The sequence below is a fragment of the Echeneis naucrates genome, chromosome 2 (assembly GCF_900963305.1).
Source record: "Echeneis naucrates chromosome 2, fEcheNa1.1, whole genome shotgun sequence".
Lineage (NCBI taxonomy): Eukaryota > Metazoa > Chordata > Actinopteri > Carangiformes > Echeneidae > Echeneis > Echeneis naucrates.
In genome coordinates this window covers 16,098,569-16,116,752 of record NC_042512.1, presented here as the reverse complement: position 1 = coordinate 16,116,752, position 18,184 = coordinate 16,098,569, and the positions used below count along the sequence as shown (strand labels likewise).

The following is an 18,184-nucleotide window of genomic DNA, read 5'->3' as shown; positions in this document are numbered from 1 at the left end:
CTAATAACAAGTGTAACGACAGAGAAGAGGCTACAGGTGTTTCGGTCACCATAGTTACAGTCATCTGAGGTACGAGTGCGTGAGGCGCGCACCCGATGCCTAATATAGTTATTACCATGACAAAAAGGAGGTTGTGACATTAAGCATAACGTGTTTCTACATTTCTTCAATGTTAAATACGCCAGAAAAAGAAAAACATAATGATTGTTCCAGAGTACGAAAACAGGAGTCCCCACCTTTGCTCATCACACAAGAGCATGAGCCAGAATAACATCAGTCCCCCCCACATCAGGGTGCTCAGAGGTCATGCTGAGCAACAACCCTCTTGGAACTGGTAGCACTTCAGTCTAATGGCAAAGGACACAGGAAAGCTCGATCCCAGAGTCACTACATGATATAAAGGCACTGTGCCAGTGTGCTGATTCTGCAACACCTTTCCTGCAAAAAAAACCTCCTCATTAGTGTATTTGATCTTGTTGAATTACATGGTATGCAAATGGCCTAACATTTTCTCATTTTTCTGCTTTGGATGCATACAACATATATGCCAATTAAACAAAGTGATATTCATCTGTTGGGTATTCTGCTGTGTGCAGGCTATTTAAAGACAATCAAAGCAATGCATTTTTTTTTTCTTAGTGTATTAAGGACTTCCAAGAGGAGGAGCTCTGAGTAACTGCTACATAGCTTTCCCAGCTGGATAAAATATGACCACATTTAGGCAGGGATATCCCGGAAGTAGCGCGAATTTCCTTTCTGATAGTTATTTTTTTCTACTTGAGAGCAAATAAAATAGCAATTGTTCTATATTTAGATGCAGAAGGGCTCTCAAATCACGGTTATATGTGATTATTTATAATTATTTACAAAGTGGGTTTGGTGAAGAGAATAGAAAAGAATGGAGAAAAAAAATCAATAAACGGAAAAAACGACACGCTGGTTCTTCCACCGCTCCTGGCTTTTACTCTGAAAGGTCTCAGCGGAAGTGAAGGCAGTCAGTACGTCTGGCTTGACGCTGCTTCCTGTCGTCGTCCACCTCTCCGCATGCAAATGACCGAGAAAACTCCGGCACCTCGCGGACTGCTTAACTACAGAGCGCGCGGTGCAGCGCGAGAGGAGCACACGGCGCGCGCCCCTGACATCCTGAGCGGACTTCTCAAAGAGGAGAGAATAAACGATGTTTGAGTGAAACACTCGGCTCGAACCCGCAACTTTCATCCTCGGTCACTGCTGGGGTTGGGGGGCGCCTCTCCACATCATCCCGGGACCGGCGGAATAATCAAGACAGCTGTGTGTGAGACAGTGGGGAGGAGGAGGAGGAGGAGGAGGAGGAGGGGGGGACAGTGGACGGTGCGAGGACAGGCGGGGACGGACGGAGCTCGTGAAGTTTCCCCGACTGTCAGGGGACAAAGTAGCCCCTCTCCAGTGGACGGAGAGATGGACTGAGAGCGGAGCCATTCGGAATAGCCCCCCTGTTGTTCCCTCACTTTTAGTCGGTAAGTCACGAAGCGGGCTCACTGAAGATGTTTTTTTTTTTTTTCATTCCGGGCTCTTTAATGACTTTGTCTCTGCGCGTTTGAAGGCTCTCCTGCTGAATTTGGCAAGTAGGACAGTCAGCCAGGAATCCAGGTGTCCATTATGGGCAGGTTGGAACCAGCTGAAGTATGCTGTGTAGCAGCCGACTCTCCATACCTGACCTTTAAAAACTCTGCTGCTGAATGTACAGTCAGTGGAATATAGATCTGTTTATCGGGAAGATGGGGGCAGGGAAAGCAGAAAGAGTCTGGGTTTGACGCGGACACCTGGCTGCCACACGCAGATTCTGTATCCTGAGGCGGTGTGCAGGCGTCAGGAAACGTACACCTTGCTTTAGTTTTTCTGAAGAGCTGCAAATGCAGACCTGAGCACGGTGGCAGAGTCCCCTTTTCTGGCATTTGAGTGTAGTCAAATGTAGTTGTATGGGAATTTCAGGATTCAGAATTACATGTCTTTGGTCACAGGTGTGTATTTAATAAGGGAAGTGTCTTTACTCATGACTAATCTCAGCCAATTAAAAACGGGGGTGATATTTCAGAAGGAAAATCATTGCTGCCATAATTAATCTCACTGAAACACATTTACTAGTTCTCTGAATATTAACCATACATTCCTGTAGATCAGGACTGATTAAGTAGATCTTTCCTGCAATTAAGCTTCATTTAATCAGTTATTATAGTTTGGCTTTTTTGACCATGAGGGTGGCATTATAGTCCTATTTAAGTACAAGTTAATGAAGAAAAGAATTATCTAATTATCTTTAAATTGTGAATTGCATAATTAAGCTTGGATACCAATTTTTTGCTTGGATGGATCAGTGGTTATATTTTAATAGCTTCGTTATAAGAGTGCCATACCATAAATGCATTGACTGTTTAAACCTAATGTGCCAGAATAATTTGGGATTAATTATTGATTGTTAATTTCTAAAAGGGCAAAACCAATGTGGGCCAATTTAGTATTTTTAATTATTTCTTCAACAAGAGATTTGGATATACAAATTTAAATTTACATTCTTTGTTTCTTCAATTTGAAATGACCCTAATTCAACAGCAGTAATCATCCAACCGCATCAAACTGTTCAAAAAAATGACTGGGTGCGATTTGAAGCGATGCACTGGTGGTGAGATCTCTATTTAACAAACTGCTTGGATTGAAGGGAGGCACGATCGTCTGCTTGTATGGGTGCTGTTTGTTGTAATGTGTGAAGCAACCAAAGAAAATTGGTGTGATCAGTACGAGCAGTCTAGGACTATCAGCTCAGAGGTAGAACAGAGGAGGGAGGTATGGTGAAAGTTTATATAAGCACACTACCTTCTTTCAGAGAAAGATATAGTGAAGAGCTTGTGCTTCTCTAAGACTCGGAGAAATGAGGCAGCGCTAGCCCACAGAATATTGAATCAGTCAGAAAAAAAGGAGCAAAGGGGCAAGGGAGTTGAACTAGCTCTTGCCTCTTGAGGGGGTGGATGTCATAATTATCATTTCTCCAGGATTGCAGCGGAGGGCCGTGGGCACTGGCAGAATCTCTGCAGATATGTGGGTGTAGTGGTGGTGTCGACCCTGTAGGGCAGGCCACGTCACATCCAATACTGACGAAAAAAGGACAAGTCCTACTATAATTGGTGCCTGGGAACACTGCAGGGCACCCTGGGAAGTTGATGGACGACCAGAGTACGCATACATAAACAAAGCAGAGGGCGCCCGCACAAGGACAAGAACACACAATCGCACACATGCACGCCACAGCAATAGAGTGCACGCACCTCTAATCTGCTATCCCATGTCAGGTTGAAATGGAACAACCTCAAGCAATGCAACAAGTCTCACTGTCTTGCATTCTCCATCTTAATCTCCTTCTTATTCTTTTTAAACCCTGAAGCAAAAGCAGCCTAACTTTAAGTATTAGTTGAAGCACTTCACTGTTGGCTGGTGACCTCCAAGTGAATAAGAAGGAAAGAAGTAAAAATGATGTCTCCTTTCTGCTGTTGGCATTTATAGTTGTGCTTCAGGTCATGTTTTCAGTGAAGTAGTAAAAATTGAAGTAAAAGAGCAGGCCCGGTCCCAACACTTTTAAATCACGTCCATTGTAATTGTCAAACATGACACCCCGTATTATTACAACTAGCTCTTGCCTATTTGTGCTTTGCCACCCCCTGTTGTATTGCTGTTCTTCAGAAGTGTGTTGTCTCAAACAAATCAAAGAAAATAGCATGTTTCTCTGAAAGCTCTTCTTCCTATCAACACCTTTGTAAAGAAACATAAATGAGGTTGTAGCTTCAGACCAATGGATCTCTGACTGGAGTGTGGTGGGTTGACAGGACTCCACATTTAGCTTTTTTACTGAAAAATTTTAGAGACCAAAGTCCAAATATACATAATAATTTTAAACAAAACAAACTTGTATATATATATATGTTTTTTTTGTTTCTGATCAATGGTTTAAACTGATATGTTACACAAATATGCACAGAGCTAAATTGTTTTTGAAAACATGACAGGTACTGAGTCTTAACATTTATCCATCTGGCTATCTTTGTAAATGCTGTATGACTATTGTAGAACGTACTGTTTGGAAAGGAACACATGAATGACGATGGGCTGTGGTTAGTGCACTGATGAAATGCTCAGTGAGCAGATTACTTTGAACAATAAACAGCCCTTCATCGTTGTTTGAAATGCAACACTCCCTTCTGTTGCACCATTGTCACGTGTGTTGGGCACACTTTCACCAGACGTGCATGCTGTGTTTTCTGTAAATGCACATAATCCTCCATTTCTGTTGAGGGAGTGTGCATTTTAAGGTTCCTGGCAGTGATCCATTAAAAAAAAAAACAAATAAAGAATTAAGCATGCTAAGGCTTTTTCATTTTTATTGATGATTTTTTTGTCCTCTAACAGGTTTAAACATGAACTCCAGAATGTTGTCCAGCTTCTTTCACTGCCCACTTTGGCACTCCTACTTAATTGGTCTTGAAAGGTCTTGTTCAGTAGGACATCATGGGTCAGCTCAAGTCTCTGCAGTTGTTAAGTCATCAGACAACCAATTAATTGGGCCATAGTACTCGATCCAAAAAAAGAAACAGGGCAGAAAAAAAACATGCCACCTTTGACTAAAGCTTTAAAGTTGCAGTCCTCAGTGTTTTACATTAAAATATACCTGCTATGTCAGCCTGACTACCAAACTGAGACTGTGAAACTGGAAAAGCAACACCCCCCACTTACTGAGACTTCCTGGGCTTTTCAATCAAAACAGTCTCTTTAACATCCCACTTTGAGCTTTACATTCTGGATTTTACTCATAAATTAGAAATGTGTTATGTTCATGGTCATACATGTTTTTAACATAGTTAAATCCTATTGTATGTGAAAAAATAAACAGTAATTCATATGCAGACTTGTACAGGCTTGAATCTAACCAGATTATCCTGTTGAGGACTACTTAGTGCTGTTATGTGAACGTTTTATATTCATTATGCCAGATGCTCTGTCACTGTGCCCGTATTGTCAAATCCCATGTGTCTTTTTTCCTGTGGTCCTAAACTGGATTCCCCCCAGGCAATTTTCATCAACCCTCTTAGTGTTGGATGGGTGGAGTTTTTCTTGTATGGGCTCTGCATCATAAAGCAACTTCCACTAATCCCAGTATAACACAGGAACGATTTATGGTCTGTCAAATTGATGAACAGGGAGAACTCATAAAAAAATCAAAACGGGGGTAAACATGATCCAACTAGTGATCTACTGTCAGAGGTGAAACTTGCTTGTCCATGTTTCCAAAACAACTCTGTGAAAGACTCTGTGACTTTGTGTTACTCTTTTGTCCTGATATAGTTTTACTGCATAAGAGCTTAAAATCCTTTTGACATGTTTTTACTTAGAAAGGAAAAAGCTTCTAAGGTTTAAATTTAAGGCACCATTTTACTTTTCTATTCATTCTCCATGCATTGTCCCAACATATTGAGATATTTAAAATGTCCTAAATAGCTGCACATAATTGGATGTGCAGCTATTTAGTCGAGATAATGACACTTCAACCATCAGTGATATGTAAAATGTATCATATGTCATGCACAATTTTTCAAAAGCATATTGTATAGTATATTTCTTTGCTAATTGTCACTTAACCAGATACGATTCATCTGTTACTTATGACTATATCCACTAACAGATGTGATCATAAAAACAGCATCTGACTGGGTATTTGTTTTTCTAATTAGTAAACTCAGCAGGCTTTTACTGAGGAACTGTGAGTATACAGCGTAGTGCAATCAAGTCAGTTGTGCATCGAACAAAATGACTGCACAGACACACACACTAAACACATGGATGACAACATAATCTGTCTCATTTTCATAATATGCCAACAGGTATTTTAAAAGCATAACTATAATTTGACATTTTACAGTAGTTATTCATATGTTAATTTTTTGATGAGGCAACAATTACACAGTAAAAATTAAACAATGTGAGGCCCAATTTTTGAGTTTGTGGCTCACATTTTAGCTGAGCATGCAAGTCATTTTGGTTTGGAGGCACAAGCGAAGGAAGCTGGTTGTTCACAAGATGACATGCATATTTGTGGACACCATGAACTGCGGTGTTGCCTCGTTAGACCAACGCAACAAAACTTTCTAAGTGGTGCCCTTTACACACTCTCTACCCAGTAAGCAGGCTCCTCTGAGATTGTAGCTTGTATATCAGAGAGTACATCTACACGTATTTATGAAGTGAATCACAAGACTGTCATTACTGCTGCCCTGTGGCCTTCTTACAAAGGGAGGGTATTCCTTAAATAGGCAATTCAAACAGCTTTGAACAGATCGTGACTGAGGAGACTTAATGTGATGATGTACAACATCCCAACTTAAAATGGTATATGAAATAAAGCTAACCATTTACAGGTGACTCATCAAGACCAGTTTTATGTAATAAATCATTATGAATGAGCAAAACTGCTTTCTTTCTTTTCTTTTTTTTTGTAAATTAGCTTTTCTTCTAACTTGCCAGACATAGCAGATACAGATCTCTCTCTACTGACTATTCTGAATGAATTTATCTCCAATTTACCAGTCCTCCTGGTCACTGGTGAGTCACTGCTGAATATAGCACACTGCTTTCTAAAGGGACAATAATAAAGACAGAGGATATACATCTGTTTGGTGCAGATGTCTTTCCTTACCAAACACACCTTGATGCCACTATATACTTGTGTAATCTGCTCATTTCTGGAGAACTAATTACTGCACATTAGTTAAACAGACCATTTGAAATGCAAGGCTGCTAAATCACGCTTGCCAGGGGAGCCCAGCCACCCCCCCCCCTCCTTACACAGTCTTTGTGCTTCTATTATTAGTGCTATCATGCATATGTTCTCCATCAGAAATTAAGGCCCACCAGCAGAGAACAGTAAGTGTGGAGGCTCTGCAGTACACAAGGTAGCAAGAGAGATGTAGATTTGTTCTCTGCTAACGGAGACAGTATGAAAGGCTTCCATCTGTAAAGCAGCTCCAGCCCTACTGCTTATACGTTCCCTTATGATCAGACGCCGGCTGTTGGATACAGCATGACGTTAGAAAGAACACAGCTGATCCCGCTTTTTAACAGGCCACTGGTGATGTTTCTAAAGATGCACACTCTTGTTGCAGCCAGTAGAGCATGGGACATGATCCTCGCACCCCTGGTCACCAAGCTTACAAAACTGTCAGAAGGATCTTTTTTCTGCATGGTGGAGCAGTTGATGGGGCAGCTATGGGATGCTGGAGATAAACTCTTACCCAGGTGGCGAAAGCGGGCTTGGTGTCATAGTTGAGGGCTTATTTCCTTGAGTGGCTCACTATGCACTGATGTTTGTGGATATTTCAATTAAAAGCAGATGAATTAAAATATAGGCTGCTGAAGAGACTTTGGGAATGAAGGCACTATTCTGCTGGAAACCTGCCACTGTGGTAAGAGGAAATATCCTTGGTATCTAGTCTGAGATATCATTTGAGATCAACTGAGAGTGTTCCCCACACACAAATTTCACACATGAAACTCTGAAATTTTCAGACAGAGAACATTTTACCTGAGTTCAGTATCATCAAATGATGCTTGTTGTGGAGCACAGATTAGATCTACATTAGATTTTAAACATGCAGATGAGACTGCAGTGTGAGACATGCTATTTATGATTCTGACAGTGAACCTCAGACTAAAATTTATTCCCTCAACCTTGTCATTGTCAAGAACCATAAATTGCCATGACTGCAGGTACTCGAGGAATAAGGAGGACTCAGGCTGTAAAATGCAGTAAGAAAAACCTAAGGTGACTGTGAAATCTTACAAAACAACTTCAGCACAAAGAAATTTCTGGATCATCCACAGGATTTCTACATGATATGTTATCACACAAATGTGGAGTGACTTTTATCAGTCTTGACGGAGTTGGGAGAATGGCTCTATCTGTCTCGGGCCACTAGGGATAACAAGCCTTTCATACTGCGACATCAAGTTGCCTCACGCTACAGAAAAAGGAATTAGGCCTCTGCCTTATGGGGTATTTGCGGTTGCAGTGTGCTTTACTTACTCTGACAGTGACGAGGACAGAACATGACTATAGCTTTTTTCATATAATCTAAAAATAATGTCCTAAACTGTCAGCTGCAAAGTGAGCATACAGTTCAAATTCAGGTTTATTGTGTATTGTCACATACTCCGCCTATATTATGTGTCAATTCACTGAAAACTATGACAAATGGATAGAGGGGAAAAAAATAAGTGGCGGTGCAAACCTCTGGCCACCAACGAAAAACAAGGGGAAGTGTGCTTTGTGCTGGACTGGAAAGATAACATGCTTGTTGCAACCCCTGGTGTTCCAAATCTGTCTGGGATACTTTTTTTTTCCTGGATTTTACATTGGGAATCATAGTCCTGGGGAGAAAAACCACGGATCTTACATTTGTGTTTGTCAACAGGAGCGTATTGCAGTGTTGAGTCTATCAGCATACATATGTACCGTCTGTAACGTTCCAGAGTCATACACAGGTAGGCAGGCAGAGAAGGTAACAGTGGCAGAGGAAAGATGGAAACGCAGGGAGTAAACAGGGCAGGACTACTGACTAACAAGGTACAGGTGTGTGGGAAATAACAGAAAGTAACACGAGAGATTATGCACAAGGAAGTGGAGAGAAAGCATAATGAAATTTTTTTGTTGCGCAAGTTTTTGTGTTTACTCTAAATGAGCACTATCACACCTTAATTGCTTATTCAAATTACATACATCGCTCGTGACAGCAAATCAAATTTCTCCTGCCTAATTATACCTGTTGGTGGTGAACTGGTAGACAGCCAAGATAAAAATGAAAAGAAAGGAGAAAAATTACAAAGATATGAGCTATGTGAGTTTAGAAATGGAGTACGGGTCACCCTGGGTCTTCCATGACGCTAGAGAGCACTTCACTGCACAGGAATAATAAAACACAGAGAACTGATCCAAACAAAGTGTGAACGTGCTATTTATGGGTCTGCAAGTGGGCAAAGGCTGTTGTGTATGTGACAGTGTTCTCCAGAAGGAAAGTGTGACAAATATTCTCGAAAAGACTTTTCCCCAAAGTGACTCGGCTGACTTTCCTCCACTTTTTTTTTTTTTTTTTTTTCTGACTCATCTCATTTGATGTTGGACAATGACTTGATTTCACTCACATGCATGATGGGAGATCTCATCGAGCTTCAGTGGCCCCCTAATTGAGTTGTCTGAACAGCCAGAGACGCTCATTTGAATGTAGTAAAGAGAGTGCAGTGGTAGACAGGCACCGGAAGAACATTTCATGTCCCTTGTCCGTCACGCTGAGTTCCATGCAACATTGATTGCCTGAAAAATGGATCAGTTATACAAGTCTCTTTGAAAAAAGAAGGATTGCATGTGGCTAATGCCTTTCTATAGTTGCCCTCTGCAGTGTGTTATCATCCAATGCACGTTAACATCTGTTAATAGTCTTTGTTTCATTTCAAGTTGACTCATGAGCCATCTGAGTCACAGCCATGACCACCATCAGACTCCTGAGTAAGAGGCAGAGAAATAATGGAAAGGAAATGACCAAAGATATTTTCAGCACCAGGTTTCAGAGCCATTTTCTGAATGTTATCATTCTCTAAATAATATGTATTTAATAGGTTTGAGAAATTATATTTTGGTCTTTCATTATATTTCCCCTCATTATCTTGTACTGATAATTGGAGTTCATTGTCAGAAAATAGGAGGCTTTGGTCGCCTGTTATTGGTTTAAGATAATCATTTCTGAGCTGAAATGTCTGCGAGGCTTCGCTGAAGTGTGAACCACGACCACATCTCCAGCTCTGATCAAATGTTGATCAAGACTGCAACGTGAACATTTCTTGTTATTTTTCAGATGGCATTCTTCTAAAAGAGTAATCTGAAGATCACTGTTTACCTGCACTGCTCACATTACACTGCTTGCTTTGACACTCCAATTTTATGTGTGCAACTGCTCGTATTGTTAATGAGATATAATGAGCTGCCAGTTTAAAAGATTTCTCAATGATGTGTCTTATTATCGGTTTTGCTCAGTGCATGCCGACTCAGAACACTGGCTATCCCCTGAGTCGAGACCATGGCAACTAATTATTCTTCTGTTGTTGTGAGTCCCTGTAGAAATTCATGAAATTGATAATAAATGGATTTTGTTTATGAACTGCTTTTTTGGTCAGTGATGATTTATTTAATCATTTTTATATTGGAAGATGTGCGTTTCCATTTATTTTTGTTGAATTCTTGTGATGGCCGTTTCATATTCTCCAGGATATTTGTGCGAGCCCTAGATCTGTTGTGATTAAAATGTTGAGAGTGAGCTATGGATACTAACATTTATTAAATATGTTGGAGATGGTGCAGACAGTTAATTTTTTGAACTTTTGTCCTGGTCATCTCCTCAGTTGCAGTTGGGTCTCGACAGTAGTCTAGTCTGAGCGAACGACCGTAACCTGATCTAACATTTAAGATTGCAATTGAGAAAAGGATTGCATTCAGTATGCATTTGGTTCGAATGAAGGTGCTAATCAGAATGGTTAGCATGGGCAACCGTGTCCTCCTTCTGTCTCCCACTGCTTTGAACTGTTGTGTGTGTAAAGAGTGGGTATCTAGTTCTCCTTGATCATGGGAAGAGACATCTTCCCATGACGTGTCTACCAGTCCCCTGAGAATGATGCAGCCTTTGATGCATTGTGATTTTAGTCAAATGACTGTAATGGATTTAGATGTGGTGCTGAGGGCTCTCATCATTAAATCCACATTCCAGCATTTCCCTTGTCATTCAACATTAAATCCTGCTTACAATGAAGTTTAATTTTTCCTCATTGGAGCTTTGGTTCACTGTTTTGTGAACAGTGTATTAACAGAGTCACAATATCAGTGCAGGAAATCCGGGAGATGAATGTATGCTTGATTTGTGATCGGGGTCCTTTCAATCCAGTCAAGTCTGAGTTACTTGACTGACCAATAAAGACACAGCCATTCATTTTCAGTCCTTTGTATGGAAAGCTTGGTATAAATTTAGCCTGGACATGGTCTGAACTGACTTCGGGATTTGTATGACACTGAGTAAGTCTTTGTTCAGACGAGGCTGCATAGGAAGGTCATAAAATCAGTCAAATGAGAGTCGTTTTTTTGTAAATGTATCATTATCCTTCTGTGAGTCAGCCTGTGAAATGTATTTACTCATTGGTACAATTCAGTGTCCGGGCTGTTGTTGCTGTGGATTCTGATGACTGTCTTATTTGGATTTTTATGATTTCTATTAACATCTAAACTGGGTTTAACTGCCATTTCTCGTCCACACAGCACACATCATTGCTAAGTAATATGAAGCCATATAGGGATAAAACATTCAGAAATAAAAGCAGACATGATACCGACAGCTTCATGAAGTGTATTATTTTTACAGAATTAAAGGAGTGTAGACCAGAAGACAAGTGAACATGGTTTTTGCCTTTTCGTGTTATATATATTTCATGCATTTTCACTATATAAAGACAGTTCCACATTACACAAACACTTTCAGCCAAGAGTAAGTGTGACTTGTCCTTCATGCATATAATGCACCCATAAATGACATTTCCCCCCAACTACACTTACAAGACATAGGACAACAAAGGTTCAAGGAATGTAACACATGAAACTTAAATGACGTTTGGATCACTGGGACCGAATATCATTCATTCATCTGACATAGAAACAACAATTATTCAGACTTGTGCATTTGATTTGTTTCAACTTTTGCACGACTTGTACAACAATGTGCACTTATTATTCTTTTCTCTCCTCCCCACCCCTCTTCTCCACACTTCTATGCTTTCTTCACAGATATATCAGACCGAAATGGTGCCGTGTATCATTTTCATCGCCTTGTTTGTCACTGCGGTGCAATCCCAAGATATCCATCCCTCACAGGCATCATCCTCTATTAGTGAGTCTTGTGACTCCTTGTGCTCCTGTGAGGGGAAAGATGGCATCCTTCATTTTAACTGTGAGCAGAGAAACATCAGCAAAATCTCCCAAATCAAAGTCCCGTCAGGTGTGCCCTTCCACCTGAACCTTTACAAAAATGACTTGGTTGAGCTCCGTGCTGAGGAAATGGAGGGCCTGAAGAATGCCCTTTCACTGCATATTGGGGGTAATAGCATACAAGAGCTGGAACCTGGGGTCTTTAGCACTCTCAGTTCACTTAAAAAACTCCACATAAATAGCAATTTCCTCGTCACTTTGAAAGAGGACACTTTCCAAGGCTTGGTGAATTTGGAGTTTCTCCAAGCCGACACAAATTTTATTCGGGTCATTGAGCCAGGAGCCTTCAACAAACTAATCCGCCTCAAGGTCCTCATCCTGAATGACAATTCCATAGAGTTTTTACCCAGCAATATTTTCCGGTTTGTGCCCCTGACACACCTGGACTTACGTGGAAACAAGTTGCAGACGCTGCCTTATGTGGGGTTTCTGGAGCACATTGGAAGGATCATGGAGCTTCTCCTAGAGGACAATGACTGGGTCTGTGACTGCGATATTTTACATTTAAAGATTTGGATGGAGAACATGAGAGCCCAGTCTGCCATCGGTGATGTGGTCTGCAGCACACCGCACCACCTCAAGGGAACCATTTTGGCTAAAGTGAAGCGGGATGTTCTGTGCCCATCTCACGCAGATATTAACCTGGAGGAGCCATCAAAGTCTCTGGATATGGTCGTTACTCCCTCGTCCAAAGTGTCTCAGGTTCCCAAGTTAGTCAACGCCAAAGATGACGCCAAGGTACCGACACCCTCTCATTTTCCCGGCAGCCCTTGTGTGGAACACTGCTCTTGTCACAATCACCCTGTGGCTGGGTTTTTGATGCACTGTCAGGATAGGGGGATTCAAAAGGTATCAGATATCGGAATACTTCAAGAAAGCCCCACGAAACTGGTCATGACAGGAAACATGATTCAGAAACTCCTGAAATATGATTTTGTCGCTTACGATAGTTTAGAATTGCTCAACCTGGCAAACAACAGAATTGATTACATCGATAATGAAACTTTCCTCAGCCTCAGCAGTTTGAAAAAACTGTATTTGAATGGTAATAGAATTGAAAAACTGTTTTCCACAATGTTTGTGGGACTCCACAACCTTGAATACCTGTACTTGGAATACAACCTTATCAAAGAGATTGCCCCGGGCACATTTAACCCCCTACCAAACCTGAAGTTGTTGTCATTAAACAACAACCAGCTCAGTTCTCTTCCAGCTCAGATATTTCGTAATGTGCCCCTCACCAAATTAAACCTGAGGCAAAATCTACTTATGCATCTGCCAGTGAGCAACGTGCTTGATCAACTTGATTCTCTGGAGCAGATTTATTTAGAGGACAACCCCTGGGACTGCAGCTGTGACTTGCTCAGCCTCAAACAATGGGTGGAAAAACTCCGAAAGGACACAGTGGTGGGCTCAATTTTGTGCCAGACCCCTAAGAATGTGATCCACGCTGAGTTGAGAAGTCTTCGTCACGAGATGCTTTGTTCCGGTTTAGGGACGTACTACCCGATTTCCCCAGGTGGGGAGGAGAGTGTGACAGCTACACTGGGGCCTGACAACAGTGGCAAGGGTTTGTTCAGCCCACTCACAGACACTGTCCCACTCTCTGTGCTCATCTTAAGCCTCCTTGTCTTTGTCCTCATGATTATATTCTGCTCAGCAGGGCTGGTGGTGTTTGTGGTGCACCGCCGGCGAAGAAAGGCAAAGAAAAAAGCAGCAGAGGAACAGCCCAGAGAAAACACCAACAGCAGCCCGATCCACTTACACTATAGCATGTATGGGCAGAAAACTACACACCACACTCTAACCCAGAGAACAGGGTCTGCCTCGCTGTATGAAGAGAGATCGCATAGTCCCATTGTGCAGATCTGTCGCAACCCCACCTACTGCTCCCAACACAAGGAGCATGACACAGATTTGGACTATGGCCTTAGCGAGCCCGGTACTAAGCACCACCTCTGTATCATGGAGAAGGAGAACACATCTCCTCTCACTGGAAATCCTGGCTCAAAGTTCAGACCCATGACTGGAGAGTGCCCTGCAGAGTTTGTCACTCTCGGGAATCCCAACTCATTGTACAGAAACATACTGGGAAGGGATAAGGAGCTGCAGCAGCTTGGAATAACAGAGTATCTGAGGAAAAACATGCCCCAGCTTCAGTCTGCCGTGGACATGCAGGTCCCGGGGCACCAGGAGGAGTTAAAGTTAATGGAGACAATTATGTACACAAGACCACGTAAGGTCATGCTTGAGCAAACTAAGAATGAGTACTTTGAACTTAAAGCTAACCTGCATACTGAGCCGGACTACTTGGAGGTTCTGGAGCATCAATCTGCATTTAACTGAGCTAGAGCAGTAAAAAAGAAATACATATTATGTTTTCAACCAAGTGCCTTGTCCTGTTTGCCCTCCTGTTCCACAGTGTGAAATATGTATCATGGGAACACCACTTTGAGTTTTACTGTAGCACAGAATGTAACTGGTTTCTTTTCGTGACCTTGTATTTGTTGACAGCCATGTTATGTAGCTGGTGAACGGTGTCATATTTTTGGCCACTTGTATGCTGTTGCTGTCTGTTGAGCAGACCTGGGATGAGACCCTCCTTGAAATTCACTTAATCAGCTTTTTCCAATTGATTAAATTTCCATGGTGTCACTGCAGCCAAATGAATTGATCTGCACAGTGTACACACACACCCACATCTGACAGGATAAAGCAGATGTTTGGAAAGACGGGAGTGAATTTCAATCACCACTTGACCCAGAATATCTTTTTAATCAGTCTACCCTGACTCTGGGTATGACCTGATTACACCCTCTGTCAACAGAAGCCAGCTGGATTGTTGTAACCAGAATGCTCATTGTGCCGTAGAGTCAGCGAAATGCCAACAATCGAAAACAGCGATAGCAGTGCGGTTCCACTGCAATTCTTCTGTCAACTCTTCAGATTGACCCATTACACTGCACAGTTGCAGTCATGGAATCTTTATTTATTTTTATACTCGCTGGCGATATTCACAGAAAGGTTGTTATTTTTCTGTCAATCAGTAGAAGAGCACTTAAAGTATAGTATATCATACAGAACTGTAATCATGTAAAAATGCATTGCACTAATCCAATGCCATAAGAAGGTGCATGACAATCAACCATGTCCTGCTGATTTCTTTTCTTTCTGTTTAATTTCTGCCAGAAAAAATGAGCCACAAACATGTATGATCTCTCAGCGTGTGTGTGTGTGTGTGTGTTGGAGGGGGGGTATTATGTGTTCATGTCTGTTTTATGTCCAATACTGAAACGGCGTTCAGGAAAACTGGTCCTTCTACATGCTGTCTTGAGCTTATCCAGAACTGCTCTGACCTGATCAGCTGCAGGACGTGTGAATCTATTAGCACATGAATGGTTACTGTCAAGCAACATCACCCAAGACCACGCAGACCACCTGCGACTGACTTCAGCCAACTTTTCTCTTTCTCAGCTCTTATTAAAGGCAGTGGACAGCTGGCGACTGACATCATTGCAACGTGGACATTGTCACTCTTCAGGATTTATACATCACACTCCATCATACTCTCGGAAACTCATGAAACTTTGAGACAGTTCATGTAAGCACACACTCTGTAGCTTTTCTACTTCAATAGATTTAATTATTTATTCTGTATATTTTGTATATACTTATGTTGCATTATATCTATGGTTTTTGTGTGCCTTCAGTGCTGTACAGAATATCAACAGAAGTTGTAACTGATAAACAGGAAATAAAGAATTGCGATATAACGTGAAGCTGGAAATTCTGGTTTTGGTTTTCAGTGCAGATTGTTCGAGCCATTGTGTTCTGTCTGCAGTGCACCTCTGCACCCAACTAACGCGTCACTGACTGTACCTTTTGTATGCATGATTAGTTCATATGTGCACTGCATGAGCACACATGTACTTCTGTAAACTGCATTTGGCTCTCTCTGCCTGCCCACACACAATGGCTCCACTCTAGTCCTTAATCACACAACAATGGCTGCAGGGTTTTGTTTTTTTTTTCCCCACCAGCCGTGCTTTTCTGGATGATTTTCATTTTCTCCTTTACTCTGCACCCTCCCTCATTCTTCCATTTTCTCTCATAATTGATGTATCTGAAGCTCCTTTGCAAGAACACACACGTAACCCCTCAGCTTGAAACGCCCAGGCGCACAGATGCACATGCAATACTCACATACAAATACGGATAGTCCCACAAACATGAATAAATAAATGTTTATAGATTTGTATGCAGACACGCATCATTTCAACTCATAGAGGCAATTGCATGCACGCACACGCACGCACACACATCAACACAAGGCAGGGAAGACAAATTATCCTGAGCCGCTTGATCCTGGGAGACTCATAAGTAATATTCTCCTCTAAAGGTGAGACATTAGTAAAGTGCAGAACTGTGTTCAGAAAGATTCTTTACTTTGGAGGCTGACTTCATCTAAATGGAATCATGAATGAACTGAAGCTCGTACTGTTGCAAAAAAAACTATTTTTAATAAGAAGTAAAATATGACAACATATTGGATGCGTATAACATTCAAGTAGATGATTAGTGTTTGTCACCAACACTTTCCACCATGAGGAGTTTTTATCAGACACCTACTAGTATGCCAAAAAACCTCTCGGCAACATCATAGCTTCCTCACATAGAGCAAGCCATGTGATTAGGTTTTTGCTGCATACATTTCAACCATAATGATGAAAAATGGTGGACATTAGAGCCATTAGAGACATTAGTACCTCTTGTTTGGTACAAGCTATGGAAAACTTGCTGTAATTACTATAGATGTTCATGTTTAGAGGCTGCTGCTGCGAGGTAACACTGTTGTTCGCACACTGCTGTCCCGACTATAATCACATGTAAAGCAATTACGTGGAAGCAACAACAATGGTGCTAATCGTAGCATTCACATTAAACCACACAGTGTAATGGTAACCAATGATGGAAGGTAGACGACAAGCATGTTCTTTACACACACAAAGCACACAGGCCCGATTCAAAGTCAAACAAACACACAGACTTGAACTCAAACAATGCGCCAGTAACCAACTGTGACTATTTACAATTCATTTTGAACACTGCCTTTGTTTGTTTTGCATCACAACCAGAAGAAAATCTTCTCTTGCAATCTGAAATGCAACTGCCTGACTCCAAAATAAAGTCCTATTATTATACATGAATACTCAAAAACAACAGCAAAGAAATAAATAATTACTTTAATACACCAGATAACACATTGCATTATTGCAATATTAGTATTTGTGTCCCCTCCATTAATACAGGCAGCAGAGAGGACTTATTGGAGCATCCAGTGTCTCATTTGTAGCGCAGATGATATATTAGCTTTATTAGTGAAATGCTTTCAGAGGGTTGTCTGAGAAATCTATATCATTTCATCCAGTTATTATTTTATAAAATGGTCTATCTGTTACATCGTTCTCCAACCACAAGCCATTAATATTCATATCTGAGAACACAACAACAGAATATCTCTTCTGGGCTTTGTTATCGATCCTGCTTTTGCATCTGAGAGCTTCGCCAAGTCCTTTATGGTAAGCTGCTGTCAATTAATACCTAACACGTTACATTATTCATTTTATATTTTATATTTAATTTCATATTTTAATTGTTCCTTGCATTGAATGAGAAATGAGTGGCAGAATAGAGAACAATAAATCTGTTGGATATACAAGTACAGGAGGACAAAAAGGGATTCAGTGAATCCATGAGGTTGAAACATTCAGGTCTTATTTGATTTTGAATAAGTGAAGATTCAATCTATATGTTTTGGTTATGATTTTTTAAAATGATTCAATGATATTTAGAAAAAAAAGTAATTTTTATTTTCAGTGTAACAGAAAGAAACCTTCCTCATATTTCAGGGAGTTTCAGATACTGTGCCGCTACCATCGCTGCACACAACAGCAGCCACAAAGCCAGGGCCTCATGTCTGGTGTCAGAGCTCTGTGAATCATCCACCCCTTCAATAGCAGTAAAAAATATCCAGTGTCGCTGAGGAGAAATAATCCAAGAGAGGCATCAGCTTCAAAGTCTGAGAGCCAG

At 41.2% G+C, this 18,184-nt stretch overlaps 1 protein-coding gene across 1 annotated transcript; it reads left to right on the top strand.

Annotated features, from left to right (window-relative positions):
- Positions 1-1,061: 1,061 nt before the first annotated feature.
- On the top strand, positions 1,062-15,873 carry slitrk6 (SLIT and NTRK-like family, member 6). The gene is made up of 2 exons (XM_029517366.1): positions 1,062-1,496; positions 11,894-15,873. Exon 2 carries the CDS (start codon positions 11,909-11,911, stop codon positions 14,438-14,440), a length of 2,532 nt encoding a protein of 843 aa, XP_029373226.1. The 5' UTR covers positions 1,062-1,496; positions 11,894-11,908; the 3' UTR covers positions 14,441-15,873.
- The last annotated feature ends 2,311 nt before the right edge of the window (positions 15,874-18,184 follow it).

Coding starts and splice junctions, on each gene's coding strand:
- slitrk6 (XM_029517366.1), top strand. CDS start 11,909: ATGGTGCCGTGTATCATTTTCATCGCCTTGTTTGTCACTGCGGTGCAA.